This window comes from Cervus canadensis, chromosome X (genome assembly GCF_019320065.1).
Source record: "Cervus canadensis isolate Bull #8, Minnesota chromosome X, ASM1932006v1, whole genome shotgun sequence".
Lineage (NCBI taxonomy): Eukaryota > Metazoa > Chordata > Mammalia > Artiodactyla > Cervidae > Cervus > Cervus canadensis.
This window is the reverse complement of record NC_057419.1, coordinates 113,068,765-113,085,803: the sequence shown is the minus strand read 5'-3', so window position 1 is coordinate 113,085,803 and position 17,039 is coordinate 113,068,765. Positions and strand designations below refer to the sequence as shown.

General features: G+C 44.0%; 1 protein-coding gene across 2 annotated transcripts in view; it reads left to right on the top strand.

Moving 5' to 3' along the window:
• VGLL1 (vestigial like family member 1) overlaps positions 1-14,353 on the top strand; it is a 39,146-nt gene extending 24,793 nt beyond the window's left edge. For both annotated transcript variants that reach the window (XM_043459924.1, XM_043459923.1), the window contains 3 exons: positions 4,497-4,916; positions 6,618-6,677; positions 11,854-14,353. In XM_043459924.1, coding sequence (XP_043315859.1) covers positions 4,497-4,916; positions 6,618-6,677; positions 11,854-11,897 — 524 coding nt within the window. In that variant the 3' untranslated portion in view covers positions 11,898-14,353. The remainder of the gene's footprint in view (positions 1-4,496; positions 4,917-6,617; positions 6,678-11,853) is intronic.
• The last annotated feature ends 2,686 nt before the right edge of the window (positions 14,354-17,039 follow it).

Genomic DNA, 17,039 nt, shown 5'->3' with positions numbered 1-17,039 from the left:
TAAAATTTTTGGACATTTAGATTGTTGCCAATCTTTCACTATATGTAAATATCACATTGAATATCCTTGCAGCTCAACTTTTGCATGCATCATTGATTATATTCTTAAAATATATTGTGGGTAGAATGACTACATCAAAAAGTCCACTCAGATTTTAGGGTTTTGATATCTGCAGATAAATTGCTGCCACAAATGTTATGCCCGTTATGCTCATCTGCCACCTTTCCAGCTGTGGGAGTGGGTGAAAGCGCCGGCTCACTGCATTCTCAAGATAATAGGAGGCAGAGCCGGCCAAGCGTGAAGCTGAGACTCAGCCAGCTCTCCACCTGCTAGTTCTGTGGCCTTAGGCGAGTTACATTAACCACTTTGATTCCCTCTTTTCTCATCTGGATGGCCGTGAAGCTCACCTGAGGTGCATCCAGAATGCTAGACAAAGAGCCTGACCCATAGTAAGTGCTTAGTAAACAAAAGCTCCTCTAGATTTACAATCTTTCCTGCCCACCTTTGATGGATTATTTCTGGGAATTGACACACAGAGCAAAGGCTTCTGAAATCTCCCTTAATTTTTATTTTATTTATTTGGCTGCACCGGGTCTTAGGTGACACACAGATCTTTGATCTTTGTTGCAGCAGGCAAGATCTTTAGTTGTGGCATGTGGGATCTAGTTCCCTGACCAGGGATGGAACCCTGGACCCCTGCACTGGGAACGCGGGTCTTAGCCACTGGACCACCAGGGAAGTCCCGGAAAGTTCTCTTTTATAGCCAGTATCTACTCCATCCTCCATATCAGCCCTGAAGCACCACCGTTGCTTCCCAGGCTCCTTGGCTCTGGCCTTTCCTCCCCTCCCTTCTGTGATGGCTGAGGGCAGAGAGACTCCTCAGGCCCCCCGCGTTACCATTTGGCTTTTTCCTGGTTGATCCTGTAGAGTGTTGCAAGCCAGGAGAGAAACCCGTGAATGTGAGCCTGTGCTGTGTTTTTAAACCAAAATAATAATTAATAATGTTAACCACAGCAGCAGCTCTCACTTCTTGAGTGCCTATAAGGTCCTGGGCGCCATGCTAAACCTTTTACACGGATTGTCCCCTTCCATCCATGGGAGGGGATGTGCTCCGTGTCATTGGCTGTTATGGGGGAGCCTCTTTGAGGGGTTGACATTGAAGTTGGTATGTCCAGAAGCCAGCCTGAAACAGGGTGTCAGGGCCACCATGCAAGGATAGAGTATAGGGAGGATCCTCTGGGGTAGAAGCAAACTCCTTGATGCCTAGAGGTGCTTTCTAGAAGGTTCTGGGGTTCTCAGAAGCATCTATGGGTGGGCATGGGTGATGTCTCTGGGTTTGCTTAAAAGGTGGGAGAGTAGCTTGACGTTTTCATCCTAAAGGGATAGGGAGGAAATGGGGACTTGTGCTCTCTGAACAGGACCTGGTCTTAGAACCAGGGGCTTCATGAATATTAGAGGCCTGGATGGAACTAAGAGGCAGGGGCTATATGCTCAGATTAGGAGTCCAAGGGTTGGAAGCCTTTTGTATTCCTACTGAAAGAAAGATCCAGCCTGGGGGGGAGGGGAGGAGCAAAATACTGGAAGGGGATTAAGAAGTACAACCTACTATGGACAGAAGTTACAAGGATGTAATGTATAGCTCAGGGACTATAGTTAATATTTTAGAATAACTATAGATGGAGTATAATCTCTACAAATATTGAGTTACTCTGTTATATACCTGAAACTAAAATAATATTGTAAGCCAATTATATTTTGATTTAAAAAAAAAAGCTAAAGCTGCATCCACTTTAAGACATCATAAGATATGGGGTGGTTAATATTTCATAAACACTGCCTAGTATGGACTGACAGCTGAAGGAAAAAAATAGAATATGAAAAACCTAGCCTTCCCTAAATATCTCCAGAGTGTTCTTTGCTTGCACTCCATTCATTAGTGTAGGCTGGAGCTTGAGAAGGCCGTGGAGTCTTGCCTGGGGCTCTAAGAGGGGGAACTCGGGTAAGGAAGTATCACCAGGGCCACTTCTTTGCACCGGCCACCATGAGCCAGTCCAGTGGTTCCCCGACTAGATGGGTGTGGTGACTGGAGCAGTTTGTCCAAGAAGCCTGAGAAAGCGGCCACCAAAATCCAGGGTGTCCACTCCATGGGACACCACACCCAAGCCTGCCCTGGAAAGGTGGCTTTTCTGGGCCTCCCAAGGCCTACAATTGGGTTACTGTGAATTCAGGATTGGGACTCTCTATGTCTTCCCACATACTCCCATCCAAACTGTGCTCTGGTGCACTCAGTGGCCAAGTGGGACCTTGGAGAGGCACATCCACCCACTCCCCTTAACCTTTCAGTCAGACGATTCTGAAAGTGAAGCAGTTAAAGAAAATATTCAAAACGTGCTGGGACCCTGCCTTCCACATTTCAAGCCTTCCAAACCTGGTCCTATGTATGAGATCTGGAAGGCCAGTTCAGATGGAAACTGCCCAGTTGTCAGAGGCTAAACATTGTTTCTCATTTGTGCTTAGGACATGCAGTACACTCATTCAATATGAAGCAGGAACAGTGATTAGCCTAAGTCAGCTTAATCACTCTATTTGTGCTACACAGTGGGCCCTGAATCGCTACTACCCCACAGATAACTGCCTCGAATTGCTACTACCCGGCAGATATCAGTTTTCAGAAGTAGCAGTCATCCTCAGGAACAAATCTTGCTAATTGTTTCACTGCCCTTGGCCTCATTAAAAGAAGCCAACCTTTGCCTATCGCTCATGAACAATGTGAAAAGTTGAGCAGAATATCTGTGCTATGTAGGTGAGGGCTTGTTTTGCCCTTACCATTTATATTACGTGAAAAGCTGTGCTGGTGGGTGAGACACTCCAGCATCACTGGGCAGACCTATCAGAAAAGATCCAGGCAAACTGAACATTCAGGAGCGCTGGGTGAGGTGCACAAGGAAGGGCAGGGGGCCAGACAGCCTCTCCAGCCCTCCAGCCCTTCAGTCTCCATTTGTCTCCACACCCACGCCCCCTTCATTATCTTGGATAGATGAGAACCTCCAGGCTTTAAGCACCATCTGCCAGGGCTCTCTCCCGCCTCCCCTCTTGCCTGAGTGGGTGTTGAGAATGGGGAAAACATCGTCCATGTCAAGCTGCCCAAGACTCTGAGAACTCCAATTCAGCTGCTATTAGAGGCACAATTTGAATAGTGTCTCTGAGACCAAAGGAGACTCCATCCCCATTAGCTAGTCCACAAGAATTTTACAAGAAGAACCTGAGTCACCGCTTCACCTTGAACATTTTGCTTCTATAGGAAGAAGTCCAAGAAACTGGGCTTCCCTGGTGGCTTATATGGTAAAGAATCAGGCTGCAATGTGGGAAACCTGTTTGATTCCTGGGTTGGGAAGATCCCCTGGAGGAGGGCATGGCAAACCACTCTAGTATTCTTGCCTGAATCCCCATGGATAGAGGAGCCTGGTGGGCTATAGTCCACAGGGTCACAAAGAGTCAGACACGACTGAGCACACGAAGCAACCATTTTCCTACCCATCACTGACCCCCTCTAGCTCCGATCTCTACTTGGCTAATCTGCTTTGCTAACTTGGTCCAGTCTCTTATCCCCATGGCCCAGACTATTCTTGAAAATGAAATTTCAACCCCAGACTTGTATGATACCGGCAACTGGTGTTTGGAATCCACTGAAGAGGAAAGGCTTCACAAAACTTTATGAAGGGTTCTTCTCTTTAGTGTATTCAAAACACCAGCTATAAAATAAAAGTCAAACAATGGCAACAAACAACACAAATCACCTTTAATCAAGTAATTCTACTTCTAGAAGTTTCCTTGAGGGGTTAGTCAGACAAGTATATAGAGATGTATATATGAAGATGCTTATTCCAATGCTGTCAATTGAAAAAATGGAATAACTGAGCTGCCCAAGTATTGTGTTTGTTAGTCATGTTACTGCCTTCTGATGGCATACCATGCAGTGATTTGAAAAGCTCGTGTTGGTTCTATTTGTTGCTATAGCAGGATGTTTGATATTTTAATAACATGAGAGCAACTGGAAAAACAATGTGTACATATATAGAAACATCCTAGAAAGAAGTACACCTAAAGATAGACACTGATAGTCTCTGGATATTATGCTTAGAGTGATTTTTTTAACCTTCTCTACATTTTTCACATTAAAAATACATTATATGAACCATACATAGTAGGCGTGTGCATGTTCAGTCGCTCAGTTCTGTCTGACTCTTTGCAACCCTTTGGACTGTAAGTCCATGGGATTTTTCAGGCAAGAATACTGGAGTGGGTTGCCATTTCCTCCTTCAGGGGACTTCCTGACTCAGAGATCTTATCGAACTGGCATCTCCTGAGTCTCCTGCATTGGCAGATGGATTCTTTACAACTGAGCCATCTGGGAAGCCCCTGTGTTAACCATAAAAAAAGCTAATTCCATTTTGAAAACAATAAACAAACCTGTCTTCTAAATCTTTCCTTCCCAGACAGTGACATGCCTCCAAATCAGTGGCGTTTCTCTGCTCCTTGGACAAAGCCACAGCCGGAAGTATCTTTTGCAAATGGCGCCACCAGCTGCAACTTGAATGGATCTGGTCTCATGCCTATGGATCAGTACCCACTGTCCCTGACCGGGGGCCCCTCCATTCAGCCTGGCGAGCTGTGGCATTTCTCCTCCCTCGCCAGCCCCAGCTTCCCAGAGCCTGGCTACCCTCATGCTTTTTCCACTGGGCACTTGGTTCCAGAGCCCCAGCCTGAGGGGAAGTATGAGCCCCTCCTAAGTCTCCTCCAGCCAGAGAGATGCCTAACCCATCCTCAGGAATCTGCCTCGTGGGAGGATGGCAACTCTGCCCAGATGGCCGGAAGCACAGGATTTCTCTTCAACCTGCCTCCCAGCTCAGCCCACTGTAAGGAAATGCCTCCAAGTATGGTTGGAGGGTTGCTTCTGATTGGTTGTGGTTGAGAGTGAGTTGGCATGAGATGGGATGGAAAGACTAATTGCTGCTTCTCCAGCTGTGGGGCTTCTGAGGGACAAAACATCTATCTTCACTAGGCTGTATCTATAGTCACTATTTAATGACTAAAGGGTTGCATAGATAGCCAGCCAGATGCACTTGGCCCAGAATATTCACCCTGGTCTGCTGACTCGGACTTACCCTAGAAAAATGATGGGCTGCTGCCTAAAATCTTAGGGTCTTGCATTCACTTTACTGTGAACTGCCAGATAACCCATGTGTAAAACAGAACTCAGTGATACACCTACAGGCTCAAAACTATCTCCCAAACAGGTTGGCAACTTGCAATAATGCCAGACTCCTGGGTAGAAACAAGGGCTGTCTATACCAACCATCTGCTCCACACATTAAAATTCAAAGCGACAGTGGAGGCCGCCCCCTTGCTGCCTGGAGACCGTTCATGGTGCCTGGCTGTCTGGTGCTTTTGCTCCCTGACCCCTACTCCTCCCCCAGTCGAAAACCTCCTTAACGTTCATTCACTGTTTTATTCCATTTACTCACTCACCCGACATATTTAATTAGCACCTACTAGTTGCAAAATACCCATCGAGAAACAAGACTCCCTTCTTTGTAAAAGGATGGGAAAGAATTGGCCTGAAGTGTACTTTGACCAAAAAAACAAGTGACTCTTCTACAAGATTTGCCCTTCACATGAAATATTGGTAATAATAGATGTTTCATAGTTTCTTGGGGCTGAGTTTTCATCTTCTGGCTTTTTGCACCTTGGATGAGTTTTCTTTTACAGCTCCCTGGTCTGTGCCTGAAAGAAATTGCCAGAAGCTGCTTTTACTTCCAAACTAAGTATATTTATGTTACACCGAGGCCTATTCAGCCTAGCTTACCTAAGTCAGATGCCGTGTTCCATCCTAATGTCAAAAAGAAATTTCCCATTAAAATACCATCCCATCATTTGCAGAGTTTGATTAGCAATATACTTAAAAAGAGTAAATAAAAAAAAAGTCAAGCTTGGGAAACCTATGAGAATTCCTACCCTTGTACTCTTTTTCAAAAATCTGTTCCTGCTGGATTCAGAGGGGAAAATGAGGCCAACTGTGTGTATATGCTTGTGCACACACACAGTGGAACCCTGTCTCGATGGATGGTTAGAACACAGCTCAAATCATCGCGTCCCAAACAAAACAAGCCCATGCAGTTCAAATCAAATTTAGCAAAGATTTAGCAAGCATCTAGTATATGCCAGGCACATCATGGTAAAGGCACAATGCAGGCATTATCATAGTCCCGAAAGTTCTAGATGCATTCTCAAATATTCATCACCAAAGTCTCAACTGTTGCCAACTCTTTACACTCTCCAACTAATGCTGATATCCACTGGATGAATCAGTGGCTGACAGTCCAGGATCTGTTGAGGAAGTCGGCAACCCTTGATCAAAAACACTGCCCATAATATGGGAACAAAACCCCAAGGGCATACAAAACAGAAGTGTCTCTGTTTTTGTAGCATCTGATAAAAGAAAACATGTCAGATGTCAAAATTGAGGAGCACATGATTTGGGATTCCTTGGGGGGCTACTGTGCACTTTCTAACCCAGTCCCTGATTTCATTCCCAATCATATTTTCTTTTTTCCTAGTTAAGAAAATCTATTTCCCCCCTGATGGTGGACCTGCCGGTGCCAGCTTTGCAGTTGAAAGTGAGTATCTGCTTCTGTCTTTGATATCTTGTCTCCGCATCCTGAGAACAAACTTGTACCAGAAAAACCAGGATCTCCAGCAACTGAAATGACCCTCATTTCTGTTATTTAGTGTTTTTACCCTTAGAATTGGTTACGTTTAAGTCTCAAAGAGCCCATGCACTTAGTATCTAGTAAAATGTTTTGCCCATTTTCTAATTTGGCTGTAAAAGCAATTCTATTAAGTTCTTTTATCTGAGCTGGATTTAGCGAGGTAACCAAGGTGATGCAGGAAAATGAACAAATTCATGAAGGTTAGCCTGCTCTTTCCTGGATGTTCAGTTTTCAGCCTAGAACACAGGGCCACCCCAGGACTCTGCAGTCAGAAAATGCCACCTGATACCAAAGGCTAGGACTCTGGGCTCCACATTCAATTTGAAAGTGGTGTCAGTAAGAACCGCCCAATGAGGACAATCTCTGGTTTGACATGAGGACCTTAATGGCTCAGGTTTGAATCCACCTTCATTAGTTACTAGCTTCAGGAACTTTAACCACATTTCTTCACCTCTCCATACCTCAGTAGCTTTATTTATAAACGGAGGATTAAAATAATGTCCACCTCATCAGATTTCTGATGAGGATTAATTTACATATATGTATTGACATGTAAATTCTAATGGAAATGAGCTCTAGTAAGTCAGCACACGGTAAGGCAGCAAAAAGTGCCTTTAGGGAGGGCATCCGTGTGCCTTCAGCTGTTCTCTGAGAGGCATCAAGGGAAGAGCTGCCACCACAGCCTCGAATCTCTGGCACTTTACAGTCTGGTGTGGAGTGGGGGTGAGCAAAATATATAGACCTCCCTAAAATGTCCACTCGTTGAGGGCCAAGACTTTGAAGGGTGTACTAACCCATCCTGGCACCTGTGGCAGTGCCTGGTATGGAGGTCAGAACATATGTGTCTAATGAATGAGTGAGCAGAAGCCAGAAACAATAAAAGAACATCAAAAAAGGAAATGGTAAAAATCTATCTGCCAATAGAGTATAAATTAAATTTTTTTGATGCCGTTGTGTGAAACAAGCAAGTCACAAATCACCCTCCATGAGGAATTGGTTGTGCCCAAGTGACGAGATAGATTTAGGACTGATCCAAGAGCCTTAGTACAATTTCATCAGGCTTCATGGAAGTCTTCCTGAACGAATGACAGGATTATCAAGTCTCCTAAGTACTTGTTAAGAGCTTATACATTAAAAAAAAATTGTAAGCCTTAGAATTACCAAAAGCCTGATGCTTTCAATTGCTCATAGGCCCAAATTAACAGCAACGCCATGTGTCGGTGATGGCTATGAGCTCAGTCCCCACAATGACCTTGTGATTCATGTATGAGGACATCTTAGGTGCCTTACATGAGGCATGCAGTAAATAGAGGTTGAATGAGTGAGGAAATGAACATACCCATTTTATAGATGAGTAAACTGAGTCTCAAACAGGTGAACGGACTTGGCTTAAGATCATCCAGCAAGTGGCAGGGGTACAATTATTTCTCTGCTCTCACAGTGTCATAATCATCAACATCACAAATTACATTAAAAATAAATCATCAAAAACAATTCCAACTTAAATCAAGTGTACAGCAGTGAAGACTAGCAACTGGTATGATTGCTTCACTGTATATGGGCTCACTGTCCATCTGTGGGCCAGGACAGTATCCTGAGTAAGATGAGGGGGTGCAGAAACTTGGAAAGCATGCAAAGGAGCAGTATTACCCTGAGAAAGGGCCATGTGGAGAATAGGAAGTGTGGAATGGGCACCTAGCTATGCCAACAGCCCCCTGTTGGCTATTCTGCCATTGTGGCTCTGGGCAGAGGGAGGCAGCAGGACATGGAGAGTGGGAAGGGGGTGACTTCTTAGGTGAAAAGAGGACCAGGAACACCCCTCAAAGCCCACACTCTTAAGAGAGCACAGTGCCCATTTCCCCATCTTGCCTGATGCTGAAAATGAGAGGGGACCTTGTGAAACACCCAGATTCTGTGCCATCACTTCCTGGTTGAGTAGTTTTGGCATGGAACTCAGTAGCCTCTTTATATGTTTGAGTCTTGATCTATTTTGTATTAATCTGATTTGGGATTTTTGTTTTGTTTTGGCCATGCCAAACAGTTTGCAGGATCTTAGTTCCCCAACCAGGGATTGAACCTGGGCCCTTGCAGTGAAAACGCTGAGTCCTAACCATGGAGCCGCCAGGGAGTTCCCATATATCGACCTGATTTTGAAGTGAGCTAGATAAAACTGTCAGGAAGGATTTTGGTAGTCTGAAAGATTTCCTTTGTTAGGCCCCAGATAAATATTTGTTGAAGGAAGGCAGACCCCCTCCTGCCCCTCCAATATGGTCTAGTCCTCTCGAGTGGGTACCACACACCCACATGAGGCAGAGACGATGTGAAGAGAAGAGCAATCTACTGGAAGCATAGTTGGAGGGACCTTTCTGGAGGGACTCCTCAAAACTGGTGCCAAAATCTTTAGTGAACTTGATTTTTTTAATCTGCAGAAATAGTGATTCATTGTACATTCCTTCAATGTCTACAGAAAATATTACCAGACATGGTGCACTTATATATATATACACATATATACAATAGTGTATAAAACTCTTGGTCCCTGCTCTCACAGAGTTATTAGTCTAGTGGGGAAGGTAGACGCCACCAAAAAAAAAAAAAAAAGGACAAAATAAAGTGTTTGCAAGTTATGGTAAGTCTGAAGGAAACATACCAAGTGTTGAAACAGAGCAAGACAGAGGTCAGCTTTGGATAAAGGGGGTCAAGGGTGGCTTCTGTGATGAAGTGATGTGTGAACAGGGACCCAAATGGACTGAGGGATGCCGGAAGCTTTAGAAAGAGCTGGGATGAAGGTGGGGAGGCTGCCCTGCCCAGACCAGAAGTGAGTGAGGAATGGGAGAAACATGAGTGTGGGCCGAGTGAGCCCTGGAAAGGTCAACTGGGGCCAGGTGACACAGCACCTTCTGGATCATGGTGGGAGGTTGATTTTCTCCTCTAAGTGACTCAGTGAGACATGGCAGGGTTTGAAGTGTGACCCAATTTGCATTTAATAAGGCCACAGAGCTACTGTGCAGAGGATGCATTGGAGAAAGAACTAGTTAGGAGGCCAGAAGCACAAGATGGTGGCCCGAATCAGATGGCAATCGTGGACGCTGGATGAAGTGAATGTGTTTGAGATCTATTAATATGTGGGGTGTTTAGGTTTTCATTTGCCTGCATGAGCAACTCTGGATACTGGTACATGTGTGGAAATGAGGCAGATTGTAGGAGAACACAACTCTGCCTTGGCCACATTCACTCTAGGTGATGATAAGATATGCAAGCAGATGGCTCTCTCCAACGGTTGTATGTAAGTGTGGAGTTCAGAAGTGGCGAAGAGCCTGAGTAAAGTTTTGAGACTGTTCGGTATGAAAACAACACTGCAAGCCACTGAATGATCACTCAGGCAGAGAAAAGGGCAGAGGACAGAGTCCTGGAGTGTGCCAATATTTAGAAGTTGGGAGATATGAGAACTGAGCGGCCAATACAGAGAAGGAGCAGTCCCTGGGTGGGAGAAGAGCCAGAGAGTGTGTGTGGTGTTACAGGAACTCAAAGAGGAGAAAGTTTCCAAACAGAGAGTGATCACCTATGTCAAAGGCTTCCGAGAGATCAAATGAGAGAAGGCCAGAGAAATTTCTATTGGATGTGGCATCAGAGATTTTGGCAACGTAGTTAAGAGCAGTTTTCATTAATAGCATGTGGACGAAAGCTGGATGGGGTGGGTTGAAGAGGGAATGGCAACTGAGAAAGTGGAGACAGTAAATGGCAGTAGCTTCTTGGAGAAGCTTGGCATTGAGAGAGGTGAATAAAAGCAAGGTAGTAGCTACAGAGATTAGTGGGGTGAAGAGGGTCTTTTATTTATTTATTTTTTAAAGAAGGCAAATATTAGAGCCTATACAGAAAAGTAATTAGCCTCAAAAAAAAAAAAACAAAAACCCCTCAGGTGACCAGAAAGAAAAAAAATAAAAATAGAGCCTATACAGAGATGAAGAGATGGATTTCAAGAGGATGACAATAACTTCATGGCTGGAGACAATTGCAAGGATGTGGGGAAGCATTGGCATTTGCTCGGAGGAGGGGACATTCTACCATTGAAAGCAGACAAAAGATGGGGAATAAGGACACAGATGCCACTAGATTTGCAGGCTTGTTTGTGGGGAGTCGGAAACGTACTAATCAAATGATTTTGAGTCAGCTATAAAGGCTGACATCATGAGTTTAAGTGGGAACAGTTGGCTGACTTGTGTGATTTTTTTTTTTTTTTTTCACCAGGGCTGTTGGGTTAATGTAACGCACAGAGAAGCCAAACTCTGGCTTATCCAGGGTTGAGATTTTGACAAGTGAGCATGATGAATGAGGGACCATAACACGGGATCATGGTATCTAAGCTGCTCAAAGAAGGAAATGGAGGCAGATGGAAGGTGCCAGGAAGTAGAGGTTGATGGATTGGAGGATGAGATTCTGTAAAAATCTGGTGATAAGACTGCTTAAGCCAATGACATCGGGAGATGGTGGTTTGAAATTGAGATGGTAGGGGTGCCACCTGTGTATGTGATGACAAGGTCTAGTGTGTGACCATGGCGAATGGCTGACGGAGGCGCCATGAACCAAAGGTCATTAGAAGGTGCAGAGAATGGCAAGAAGCACATAAATGAGGTAAAATAAGAACCCATAGCTCACTACACCACGGGTGCTGTTTTTATCCTCATTCACAGATGGGAACATGGAGTTTTAGGGAGGTTAAGTAACTTGCCCAGAGCCAAGGTAAGTGCCAGGGTGAGTTTTCTGTTCTTGGTCTTACCCAGTAAGCTAGCTGCAGTGTGACCACATGATAATTCTACTCTACTCCACATAAGGACACTACCTCTTTAACAAATATTTCTGAGTCTGTCTGTGCCAGGCACTGTTCTAAGGGCCTCACACGTGTTTAACTCATGTAGGCGATAGGTATCATTAGTATTCCCATTTACCAGATGAGGAAAGGGGAGCTCAGGCTAGGTAACTTGCCTGAGGTCACACAGCTAGGAGCGGTGAGGTCAAGACTCAAACCTGGGTTCCTTGGGCTCCAAGCCAGCTGCTACCTCATCAAGTTTATTCTATTTTTCAGGAAGCCCGTCTCCAGAGAGAAGAAGAGATCTGTTCTTTTACTGAACATGGGTTTAAAGAAGAGAATTCTTTTTCCAAACCTGCTTCTGGGTTTCTACTGTGAATCCAGAGAGTCTGGAGACATCACCGTCCTTTTCTCTTGTTGCCACCAAAGAGCACTGGGTTCAAAGCAAGTTCCTGTTCTCCCTGAAATTCTATACTTTTTCTTGGCACCTATGCCCCACAGCACATTTATTTGTTTTTGTTTTTTAAACTTGTTAAGTGAATCTTGAGCATATAAGATGGTAAAAGAGCTGTTTAGTGGTGGGGAGCAAACCTGTAGATTGTTTCCCCAAAATGACAAATTTCACCCTCCGTGTTCACTGCCCTCCTACTTAGCAATTGGTCAACTTACCCTCCCTCAGCACGGTTGCCCACATCAGCACTGACCACGTGGTACCCAATGGGGTTGTCCCACTCTTCCAACTGAATAGAGAGATTCCAGAAACAGCCTGACGATTTCTACCCTTAACCAGATGATGCCCAGCTTCCCTGTTAATGGCACTGGCAAGACCCACAGAGAGTGGCTGGGAGGTAGGACGGTTCCTGCATCCTTGAAGTTTGAAGGGAAGCTGAAGAGGTCTCTGTTCTTTTTTAGGTGATGGTTGGGAAAATTCTGGGTGGAGGCTGACTCTAGCACTTGTGATGCATCATTATACAAGGGTGTTATCTTGGCTCACTGTAGAAAGATTCATCTGTGTTAGAAGGTAATCTGTACCATCAGAGTTGAACTCTTAATTACGCTATTTAGGGGAAAAAAATGATTCCAAGAGGGCTGGCATTTGGTGTAACCTGGTTAATCTGATGTTATTTCCCCGAAAATCCCTCAGCCTGGATATAAAGCTGAAAGCAGTAGTCAATTTTCCCACATTAACAAAGAGGAAAGAAAAGGCCTCCTGTCTCTCAAAGACCCCAGTGCTTCTGATACAAGTAAATCCCTGCCCAGATCATCTGTCTAGAACCATCCTTTCTTACTTTCCCCCTCACTTCCAAAAAGCTAACTTGAAAAGCATTTCTTTGACTACCATTGGTATTTTACTCTTGCTGACTGCACACATACACAAGCCGGCCCCATATATTATCTGTGGGGCTTAATCTACACTCCCAGTTTATAATCTCATGAGATGCTAGCTAGCTGGGGAAGGGGTGGAATCAGGTGGATCAAGGTTTGAAACTGGAAAGTCGGGCCCAATAGGGCTAGAGACCATAAACACATTTTTCTCTAAAGTTTTGAGAAACTGACAAAGGGCTTGATCCACTCAGACTCACTGGCTGTGACCCCTTCCCCCTAAACACACCCATTCCTGAACTTTATGATCTGAAAGAATGGGAATTGTTTCCAATGGGCTGGAAACTCACTTGAATACCTGGGTTAAAAAAGTAATAAAAAGTAACAATTTCCTTTTTTCAGGAAGCAAAAACTATCAAGAATTCAAAATAAGGATGTTTGCAAAGCCAGTTGAGACTTGCGTAGAAGCAGTTTTCCATTCTAAAAATCAATATCAAGTGTAACAAAACAAAGGAACCCCTCCAGAGATAAAACGAAGTAGCTATCTTTATGTCACATCTTTCTCCCATATAAACAATCTCTGCCCTTTCCATAACTATTTCTCTAGCTTGACATAATTGAAAAGGATTTTGTAACCCATTTGTTTTTTCCAAATGTGAAGATTCCCTGGAGTAGGAAATGGCAACCCATTCCAGTATTCTTGCCTGGAGAATTCCATGGAAAGAGGAACCTGGTGGGCTACAGTCCATGGGGTCGCAAAGAATCAGACACAACTGAACACACACGTACAGGTTGCTTAACAGAAACTTATTTCTCACAGCTGGGAAAGTCCAAGATCAGGTAGATTTGGTGTCTGGTGGGAACCTGTTTCCTGGTTCATGAACAGTCATCTTTTTGGTGTGTCCTCAGGTAAGGGAAGGAGTGAGGGTGTTTTCTGGGGTCTCTTACATAAGGGCACTGATCTCATTCATGAGGGCTCCACCCTCATGGCCTCCTAATCTCTCAAAGGCCTCACCTCCTAATACCACATTGGGGATTAGGTCAAAACATAAATTTGGGGGTACACATTCAGTCTGTAGTAGTCATACAGCCTGAAATTCTTGAGAGTCAGAATTCCAAACTAGCTCTCCCCTTTCTAAGGAAAATGTTCTATTAGCCCAAGGGGATTTCTTTGCAACTTTTTCCTTGGTTATTGCTTAGTGGCTAAGTTATATCCAACTCTTGTGACCCCATGGACTGTAACGCACCAGGCTCCTCTGTCCATGGGATTTCCCAGGCAAGAATAGTGGGGTGGATTGCCATTTCAATTTTTTTTTAATTAATTTTAACTTTTTATTTTTACAAAAACCCTGCATTTCATGTCTCAAAACTTCTGCTCCTAGCCCTTGTGGGCCATGATGGTGGGAAACAGAACTCAGCTCTGAGATCTGCGTTAATAAAAGAGAAAACATCACTACTTCAGAATCTTTCTTTTGTTCCCAAGTAGTGGGTAGGGAGAGGGATGGAACTGTTTCTGCAACAGTTATTCCCTTTAGTGAGAACACTGACCCATAAAGGATTGGTGGCGATCCCTTGATAGAACCTGTTAGAGATGGGAGGAGGAACGGGGAGTTGTTTAATGGGTACAATTTCAGTTTCGTAAGATAGAAAGTTCTGGAGATATGCAATACAACATTGTGACTATACTGAGCACTGCTGAACTGTACACTTAGAAACAGGATGATAAATTTCATATGACATGCTTTCTATAACATTTTAAAGTCTAAATAATCTTTTTCTTAGTCATGGGAACTTTTAAACAATGTCCCAGAAAGAAGAAAGAGCTGATGCTCTAATGGCACACTTGTTGCTGCCTCCCCAACCCCATAGTCGATGCAGATCTGGAATCTTCAGATTGCAGATCTGAGTCTAATTCTCCAGAAAAGGTGAAAATCAAGCCATAGAGCTCATAATATCAGAATGCAGGAGCTGACCATTTCCTTGCACCTAAAATATCTCTATGAAACAATCTACAATGACCTGTGCCCACAGAGGTTTTCTTAAAGAATCGTTCACTTAGAATATATTTATAGGGCATTCCCTGGTGGTCCAGTGGTTAGGACTCAGGCTTTCATTGCTGGGGCCCCGTGTTTGATCCCTGGTCAGGGAAGTAAGATCCTGCAAGATGGTACAAAAACCTAGTTTTCTGGTAATGATTTGGTCATGTTGAGAAGGCACCAGCAGAGGATTTCATTGGAAATACTCTGAATATATTCTTTGTGAAGTTGAAAAGTGAAATACATTGAAATAACAGGCCAAAATAGCATGACATTCTCATTTTCTGTCAGTTTGCACTCAACTTACTAATGACAGAAAAGGGACTTTGAGGAAGATAATTGGGATACATTTTTCAGAATTTCCCAACCATTTTGCTAAGACTTTGTATCCCCAAACCTAACTGCAATTGTAATCTGTCCACTCTAACTGGCTTAACGTCAGTAACTTCTAGAATTATTGAAATTGGAAGCATTTCCAACTCTAGTCAGAAGAGTTTGGTACCCTGAGAGTATATTGCCTTTTTTACTGAAAAGAGAAATACTTTGGAATTCCAAAAGAAGTCGCAAGATTCCATTTATATATGGTTTAAAAATTTATATACTTAGGTAGAACAAAGCCATGGTGCAAAATGTCACGGTTCTAAATGGAATAAAACTAGAATTTAAAAATGGAAGCCAAAACCAAAAGACAAACCTCAGTGCTAACATGTCTGCTTAATATCACTGATGTTGAGTTTGATTTCATCCTCAAAAGGCAAAGCTCAGTGTTCAAGACTCCATGAGTTAATATCACAACCTATAACCGTGCAGGAAGTTCCAGAAATTCAGGTGCACTTTCCTGCTCACAAAATAACACATTTTGCGATGCAAAAAGAACAAATAATCAACAGATGTTTTAACCAGGCAGAAATCCAACCAATGAATTTTTCAGACTTATTGTTCCCTGTTTCCTGAAGGTGAGGGAGTTGATAATTCTGAATAAACTGAAAAGCACCATGCCTCCTACTTCCTAAAGGAAAACGCCAGTTTTCAGAAGGGCAATACCCAGGGCTGAGTAATCGCTGTATCTTATCGTGCCTAGCACAGTGCCTGGCACAGGGACCTCATTCAGTAAATGTTTGGTCAAAAAATGAATGCAAATAGCACTGTGTCACTGGCCAATTGATGTTACTCTTGGCCAACAAAAAGAACAGATCTTTCCTGGGCCCACACCCTCACCTCCACCAATGTCTGGATTAGCTGTCCTCCTCTGAGCTCCCGTGGCTCCCTGGGAGCCATCACAGCACTGGCCACCCCGTGTTTATCCCAGTTGACTATCCCCTTGTCTGTCCTCCCCACTAGACAGTGAACTGGGTCTGTCCTGATCATCACTGTATCCCCAGTGCCATATGTATGAATGACTGGATGCCTTAAATATTAATTATACTCTATGTTCCAGAACTACAGGGTCAAGGCTAAGGAACAATGGATTTCCTACTCTTTGCCCAGGTCTCCTTGTTCAGCCAATTGTGTGACTTTAGACAAATAATTCGGCTTCCTGGGAATCAGCCTCAATTAGAGCCATGGTCTCTAGGATGGATGTCCATGGGGATGCAGGGCAGCCCCTTACAGCAGGGCTCTGAGACATCTCAGACTGGAGGGAAGAGTTGATTGCCCTTCCAGAAGAAAGTTGACATGAAAAACTTAGTTCTAGCCTCAGACAGACAGGACTTAAGGTCCGTCTCTAGCAGTTTCCGACCAACTTTGGGGCATTACCTCATCCCTCTGAACCTCATTACTTTATGAGGGTTTGATTTGAGCATTTTATCATGGTCACTGACTATCCTCAATGTGAGTTCATAATTGCGCATGCATGTGTTTTAGCATTCTTACAATATTTGAGTAATATCAAGGGCTATGATTTACTGAGCACTCATCGGTCCTGCTCTGGGCTAAGTGCTTTAGATGCATCATCTCATTGAATCTTTACAATAACCCTTCGAGGCAGGAATTAGTGTTGCCATTTTACAGATAAGGAAATTAAAGCTCAGAGCGGTCGCATAAGTGGCCCAGCCGAGGCAGCTGTTAGAGCCAGGATTCAAGCCTGGTTTTGTCTGACTCCAA